General features: G+C 67.2%; 1 protein-coding gene across 1 annotated transcript; it reads right to left on the bottom strand.

Moving 5' to 3' along the window:
• Positions 1-3,238: 3,238 nt before the first annotated feature.
• Positions 3,239-7,142, bottom strand: EMIHUDRAFT_249464 (hypothetical protein; the record flags this gene model as incomplete). The annotated part of the gene is made up of 12 exons (XM_005759980.1): positions 3,239-3,256; positions 3,582-4,011; positions 4,150-4,451; positions 4,527-4,649; positions 4,722-5,063; positions 5,140-5,358; positions 5,432-5,494; positions 5,596-5,865; positions 5,951-6,034; positions 6,199-6,483; positions 6,562-6,894; positions 6,972-7,142. The coding sequence occupies 12 exons, from the start codon at positions 7,140-7,142 to the stop codon at positions 3,239-3,241; spliced, it is 2,640 nt and encodes an 879-aa protein (XP_005760037.1).
• Positions 7,143-7,545: the final 403 nt, after the last annotated feature.

The raw sequence follows: 7,545 nt of genomic DNA, 5'->3' as shown, positions 1-7,545 counted from the left end.
GAGCCGGCGGGGCAGTCGAGGCACTCGGGGTCGCCGCTCCGGTCGGTCAGCCTCGCGTACGTGCCCGCCTCGCACTGCGCGTCCAGCTCGCGCGACGACCCCACCGGGCAAAACTTGCCAGCAGCGCAGCGGACGCAGGCGGCGGCGGCGGGCTGGTCCTGGTAGTACCCCTCGGGGCACAGCTCGCACGCGTCGTTGCGGGTGCCGTTGGCGAAGCTGCCCTCGCGGCACGCCGTCTGCTCAGTGGAGCCGGTGGTGGCGAAGTGGCCCGGCGTGGCGGCGGTGCACTCGCTCGCGGCGGTGAGGTTGGTGGCGGTGGAGAACGTGCCCTTTTCGCACGGCAGCGGCGCCGACGCGCCGTTGGCGCAGTAGTGGCCCTGCTCGCAGTCGCGGCAGGAGGTCGCGCCCGTGTCGTTCTGGTAACGGCCCGCAGGACAGTCCTTGCACTCACTCAGCCCGGAGGCATTGCCGTATGTTCCAGCCCGGCAGCTCGCGCACGTCTCGCTTTTTTTCTCGCCGGTGGTCGGGCTAGAGGTGCCGGGGGGGCATTGCTGACAGTCATCGGATGAGCTGCTGCCCTGCCCCTCGTTGTAGGTACCTGCTGGACACGGCGTGAAGCCGCCGCCGCACGTCGCAGCGGCGTCGCAGTATCCGCCCGTGGCACACGTGTCGCATGACGTCTGGCCGCGCTCAGCCTGGAACTGGCCAGCAGGGCAACGCGTGCACGCGGCCTGGCCGGTGAGGTCCTGGTACTCGCCCGCAGGGCAAGCAAAGCACTCGTCGACGGCGACGGCGTCCGCAAAGCTGCCTGTAGGGCACTCGACGCAGCTGGGCTGGATCCAGGTGGTGGGGTCGCTCTCTGTGCGCGCCGCTGCGGCGCTGGTGTTGTAGAAGACGCCCGGCTTGTCCTTGCAAGCGGTGCACGCGTCGCTGCCGAGCAGGCGTTCGCCGAGGGGGCACGGGTCTGTCGCGCAGAGCTCTCCGACACCGGGCTGCTGCAGAAAGTCGGGGAGGCACTCAACGCAGGAGGTGCCCGCGAGTCCCATGTAGGAAGGGCACTTGAAGCACCAGCTCTTGCCGTGGAGCTGTGCACCTCCGTGTGAGCAGACGCGCCCAAAGAGGACCTGGTTCTCTGCGTTGAAGTTGCCGACCACGATGTCCATGACCCCGTCCCCGTCGACGTCCGCCACAGAGGTGGAGTAAGTGCGCCTGCTCCCTCCACGGAGAGCGAACCGGTTCGCGGCCTCGGAGAAGGTCCTCCCGTCCGCGCTGCCAAACAGGACCTGGTTCTCGTCCCAGCCGTTGCCGACCACGATGTCCATGAATCCGTCCCCGTCGACGTCCGCCACCGAGGTGGAGTAAGTTTGCATGCTCCCTCCAGGAAGGGCGACCTCGGAGAAGGTCCTCCCGTCCGCGCTCCCAAAGAGGACCTGGTTCTCTACGATGTAGTTGCCGACCACGATGTCCATGTACCCGTCCCCGTCGACGTCCGCCACAGAGGTGGAGCAAGTGCTCCTGCTCCCTCCAGGAAGGGCGGCCTCGGAAAAGGTCCTCCCGTCCGCGCTGCCAAACAGGACCTGGTTCTCTGCGTTGTAGTTGCCGACCACGATGTCCATGTACCCGTCCCCGTCGACGTCCGCCACAGAGGTGGAGCGCGTGTCCCTGCTCTCTCCAGGAAGGGCGACCTCGGAGAAGGTCCTCCCGTCCGCGCTCCCAAAGAGGATCTGGTTCTCTTGGTTGTTGTAGTTGCCGACCACGATGTCCATGTACCCGTCCCCGTCGACGTCCGCCACCGAGGTGGAGTAAGTGCTCCTGCTCTCTCCAGGAAGGGCGACCTCGGAGAAGGTCCTCCCGTCCGCGCTCCCAAAGAGGATCTGGTTCTCTTGGTGGTTGTAGTTGCCGACCACGATGTCCATGTACCCGTCCCCGTCGACGTCCGCCACCGAGGTGGAGTAAGTGCTCCTGCTCCCTCCAGGAAGGGCGACCTCGGAGAAGGTCCTCCCGTCCGCGCTCCCAAAGAGGATCTGGTTCTCTTGGTTGTTGTAGTTGCCGACCACGATGTCCATGTACCCGTCCCCGTCGACGTCCGCCACAGAGGTGGAGTAAGTGCTCCTGCTCCCTCCAGGAAGGGCGACCTCGGAGAAGGTCCTCCCGTCCGCGCTCCCAAAGAGGATCTGGTTCTCTTGGTTGTTGTTGTTGCCGACCACGATGTCCATGTACCCGTCCCCGTCGACGTCCGCCACAGAGGTGGAGTAAGTGCTCCTGCTCCCTCCAGGAAGGGCGACCTCGGAGAAGGTCCTCCCGTCCGCGCTCCCAAAGAGGATCTGGTTCTCTTGGTTGTAGTTGCCGACCACGATGTCCATGTACCCGTCCCCGTCGACGTCCGCCACAGAGGTGGAGTAAGTGTTCCTCTTCTCTCCAGGAAGGGCGACCTCGGAGAAGGTCCTCCCGTCCGCGCTCCCAAAGAGAATCTGGTTCTCTTGGAGATCGTAAATGTCGTGGCCGAGCACGATGTCCATGAACCCGTCCCCGTCGACGTCCGCCACCGAGGTGGAGTAAGTGCGCCAGTGCGCTCGTCCCGGAAGAACGACCTCGGAGAAGGTCCTCCCGTCCGCGCTCCCAAACAGGACCTGGCTCTCTTCGCCGACGTTGCCGACCACGATGTCCATGTACCCGTCCCCGTCGACGTCCGCCACCGAGGTGGAGCGAGTGGTCCTGTTCCCTCCAGGAAGGGCGAACTCGGAGAAGGTCCTCCCGTCCGCGCTCCCAAACAGGACCTGGTTCTTTGCGCCGGAGTTGCCGATAAAGGTGTCTGCGCCGTTGCCGACCACGATGTCCATGTACCCGTCCCCGTCGACGTCCGCCACCGAGGTGGAGCGCGTGTACGTGCTCCCTCCAGGGAGGGCGAACTCGGAGAAGGTCCTCCCGTCCGCGCTCCCAAAGAGGACCTGGTTCTCTTGGTTCTGGTTGCCGACCACGATGTCCATGAATCCGTCCCCGTCGACGTCCGCCACCGAGGTGGAGCGCGTGTACGTGCTCCCTCCAGGAAGGGCGACCTCGGAGAAGGTCCTCCCGTCCGCGCTCCCAAAGAGGACCTGGTTCTCTTGGTCGTAGTTGCCGACCACGATGTCCAGGAACCCGTCCCCGTCAACGTCCGCCACCGAGGTGGACTGGGTGCTCCTTCGTCCTCCAGGGAGGGCGACCTCTGCCAGGTAGTCGGCCACATCGCCCGCCAACTCTAGCGAGCCGTTCCACGCTGCCAGTGGCGGCAGGACCGTCGTTGGCACACCGATGCACCCAAACCGGTCAGGGGCGGAGCAGTCTGGCACTGGCGGGTAAGCAAAACTGCCGTTGGGGCGGACGGCCGGCAGCGGGAAGCGGCGGCGGCCGTCTGCGGATGGGGTTTGGTCGAGGAAGAGTGGAGGGGGCGAGGGCGGCGGCGGCGGCGGCGGCGGCAGCGGCGGCGACGGCGGCAGCGGCGGCGGCGGCGGCGGCGGCGGAGGCGACGGTGGTGGGGGCGGCGGAGAGGGCGGAAGAGGCGGGGTCGGCGGCGGGGGAGGCGGCGCGGGCGAAGCGAAGACGTAGAACTTGCACACCGTCAGCCCCGCCGCAGACGGCCGGTTGAGGTAGATGTAGCGCCCCAGCGCGTTGATCTCCACCTCCAACATCACGTTCGACGACACGCTCACGTCCGACTTCACCAGCGCGTTGCCCGTGTACGTCTCCGCCGTCGAGCCGAGATAGATGTCGACGTCCGTCAGCCGCTCCGCGCAGCAGTCGTTGCGGTTCTGCAGCCGCACGTAGCGCACATACACCTCGCTCCCGAGGTCGACGCCCCACCATTGGCTTGTGTAGTGGCCGCACTCGGCCCACGGCCGTCCCGTCGTGCTGTCGGCATATGAAAGATCGCTCACGGGCGCCTGCTTGTCGAACAAGCTCGAGTCCTGGTACGTGGTGGCCGTGCGAAGGTCGAGCAGCTGCGCTGCTGGTGGCACTGGCGGGTAAGCAAAACTGCCGTTGGGGCGGACGGCCGGCAGCGGGAAGCGGCGGCGGCCGTCTGCGGATGGGGTTTGGTCGAGGAAGAGTGGTGGTGGGGGCGGCGGAGAGGGCGGCGGCGGCGGCGGAACGGGGGTAGGATCCGCAGGAGACGCAGCCGCGTTGCAGACGAGCAGAGCGGCGGCGCCCACGCGGACGAGAGTGGCGGTCATGCCGGCTTGCGAGACGAGCCCAGCGAGGCCAGCCTCAACAAGCTTCCGCACCTTGATCCCGGGCTTCCCAGCGTCGGCGGGCCGCAACTTGGGCGACGTGTCGACGGGCAGGACTGTGTCGCGCCCCCGAGCGATGATCCCCGTCCTGTTGCTGTAGACGGGACCGACAAAGTCGATCTCGGGCTCGCCCTTGCGCTCCGTGCTGTTGCGCGAGGCGAGGACGGTCTCCAAGTCGGCCTCGCCCTGCACGCAAACACACAGGCAATCCGTCAGAGGGCAACAACGGCTCGCACGCAGAAACAGCCGAGGGGCGCTCACCGGCTGCTCGTAAACGTCCTTGACGGACGCCGGCGGCTGGCCAAGCACGTGCAACGGCTCGCCCACCGCCTCTTTGACGTTGTCCATCAGTGCTTCCAACAAGCGCCCCTCCTCGTGCCCGCCCTGAACAGCGCGCGGGCTGTGGGTCACGAGCTGGCGCGGTGCGGGTACTAGCAAGCGCGAGCGAGCAAGCACCGGGTGGTCGGCGGGCACGCTGTCCGAAGAGGCGATGGCTGCACACGAGCTGCTGGTGTCGTCGCCGCCAATCTCGCAGAAGCCGTTAAGCCATGCCGGCGCGATCGGCGTTGTGACTGCGGGAAAGGAAGTCGGGGACTCGTGCCACTGCGAGGAGAGAAGCGCGGAGGTGGCAGAGTACGAGGAGAGCGCAAACGCGGTTCCGAGGCAGAGCAGCGCGAGGACGCCAAAGAGGCGGAGCGAGTAGGACGGGCAGAACTTGGGCCAAGAGAACCAGCCGGAGGCAGAGACGGAGCCCTCCGGCGTGGTAATCGTGGTCGTCTCGACGTTGGCCGTCGCGCCCTGAACAGGAGGGCGGGAGACTGGCGGTTGAGCGGCGAGCGGGGGAGGAGGCCGCATGTATGCAGGCGGCGAGCACCGAGTCTGTGGTCGACGGCGTGGAGCCGCGGGGCACCTTGCCGGTGCCGCCGAGGATGCCCTCGTTGCCGTTCGTTCCGAGCAGGGCCCCGAACCGGTTGTTGCCGCCGACCGGGGCGGTGCTCTTGGCGCGGACGATCGGGGCGGACGCGCCCTTGCGCCCCTTCTTGCGGCGCTTCTTGCGGCGCGGGTTCGACGGGGTGGTCCTGTCGGGGATGCCCTGCGCACGCGCAAGCGGTGGGTGCGTCAACAGTTGAGGCTCTGCGTTGCACCGCAGCGTGCGAGGCGCTCACCGCCGGGGCGAGCTTCTCCGCTGGCGGAGACTCCTTGGCCGAGACGGTCCAGTCGGCGTCGCCCTACGCATCAATGAAAGCGGGGTGGGTCAAGGGGTGGGTCGGCAGACGCACGGCGCAGAATGCAAGGCGCTCGCCGCCGCGGCGGGCGTCTCCTCCGGAACCTCCTCGCTCGACGGCAGCGGCGCGCCGCCGGTCGCCACCGGCGTGAGAGCCGGGGCGTTTGTGGTGCCGCCGTTGGGGGCCGTCGGTGGGTCGGTCGGGGTGGTGCTCTTGGAACAGTCGACCAGGTTGGGCTCGCCCAACCCGTTGGGGTCGACGCGGCCGATCGGGGTTGGGTTCTTGGTGGTCTTCTTGGAGCGGTCGATCAGGTTGGGCTCGCCCTTGCGCTCGATCTTGCGGAGCGGGGAGGGGGTCTTCCACCCGTCGATGACCTGCGCGCGCGTGCCGTGCGGCAGACGAGAGGTCACAGGGTCAATGTAAGTGCCCGCCTGTTGGACTCGCGTGTCCCCGCAATACCCGCGGGTGCTTCTGCTGGGAGGTGCTCACCGTCGGGGCGGCCGTCTCCTCTGGAAAGTCCTTGTTCGAAACGTTCCAGTCGCCCTACGCGTCGAATGCGGGGTGGGGTTCACAGAGTGGGCCGGCAGACGCCGGCGCGCACAATGCCAGGCGCTCGCCGCCGGGGCGGCGGGCTTCTTCTCCGGAAAGTCCTTGATCGACGGCAGCGGCGCGCCGCCGGCCGCCGCCGGCTTGAGGGCCGTGGCGACCTTGGTGGCCGGCTTGAGCGCCGGGTCGTTCTTGATGACGCCGGTCTCGTCAACGCAGGCCTCCGCGCCAGACTCTGCCGCAGGGATGTCCTTCTTGAGGGGCGTAAACTTGGACCAGAAAACGGCGGGCGGGCTCGGCGCGTGGGTGGCGAACATGGCCTTGGGCTTGTCCGAGTCGACCGCGCCCGCGTCGGGCGCCTTTACCGCGGCCGGCTCCTTCTTGAGGACGTCCTCCGTGCCAGACTTCGCCACGGAGATGTCCTTGACGCTCTTGACGCCGCACGCCTGTGGGCGAGGGAGAGTACGCGCAGGCTTTCGGAGACGGGAGAGGGATGATCACAATCCTGGCGTGCGCACGCGCACCTTGGCTCCGAGGAGCGAAGGCGACACCGACTCGGAGATGACGATCGTGATGCGGCCGTCGTCAGCCGGCACGATTCCGACCTTCGCGAAGGACTTTATCGGCGACAACTCGCCCGCGACGTTGCCGCCGCCCGCGTCAATGCCGTCCTTGAGCGGGCTGGGCTCGCTCTCGGGCGGGATGCCGACGGCCTTGGCCTTGGCCTTGGCCGAGTCGACCGTGCCCGCGGCGGGCGCCTCTGCCGAAGGGTCTTTCTTGATGATGCTCTCGTCGGAGGCCTCCGCGCCAGACTTTGCGGGGACGTCCTTCACGAGGGCGTTCTTGGCGCCGCACGCCTGTGGGCCAGGGACGATACGGCGGCGTTGGGACGGGAGATCGCGCTGATAGGATGAACACGCGCATAGACAGGCACCTCGGCTCCGAGGAGCGAAGGGGATTCCGACGCAAACGAGAGGACGATTGTGACTCGGCCTCCGTCGCCGGCCGGCACGAAGCCAACCTTCGCTTTGTAGTCGATGTTGTCCATGATCGAGTTGTCCTGTGCAAGTCGCATCATCATGAAGGTTGAGACGGGCCCTTGCATTGGATGTGCACAAACAGCTATATTCGCTTTGTGGAGGTGTACGGGGTCTGAACTGAGAGGGACGGGGGACGGGGGACAAAGTCGATCAGCCTGCGGGGCGGGGTGGGGTGCGGGAAGCGGGCTCAAGATGCTTGGACACGCGCGGCAGCTGGCTGGCAGAGGAGGGGCGGCAGACGCTCGGCGACGAAGGGCTGTAACTGACGGCAGAAAAGGCGGTGGGCGGACAGGCGGAGGCGGCGGTCCCTAAAGGGCGGCGGCGGCGACGGAGACGGCGGAAAGGCAGCCGACGACGGCGTCCACGATGATCCAGCTCGTCGATATTGAGAACAACGATATCGGGAGCGTCAACAGCTTTCCGCACCCCGGGCCTGTGTATTTTGAACTGGTCCCATTCGCGGGCGGG

Source organism: Emiliania huxleyi, assembly GCF_000372725.1.
Source record: "Emiliania huxleyi CCMP1516 unplaced genomic scaffold EMIHUscaffold_783, whole genome shotgun sequence".
Taxonomy (NCBI): domain Eukaryota; phylum Haptophyta; order Isochrysidales; family Noelaerhabdaceae; genus Emiliania; species Emiliania huxleyi.
This window is presented reverse-complemented; position numbering and strand designations above follow the sequence as displayed.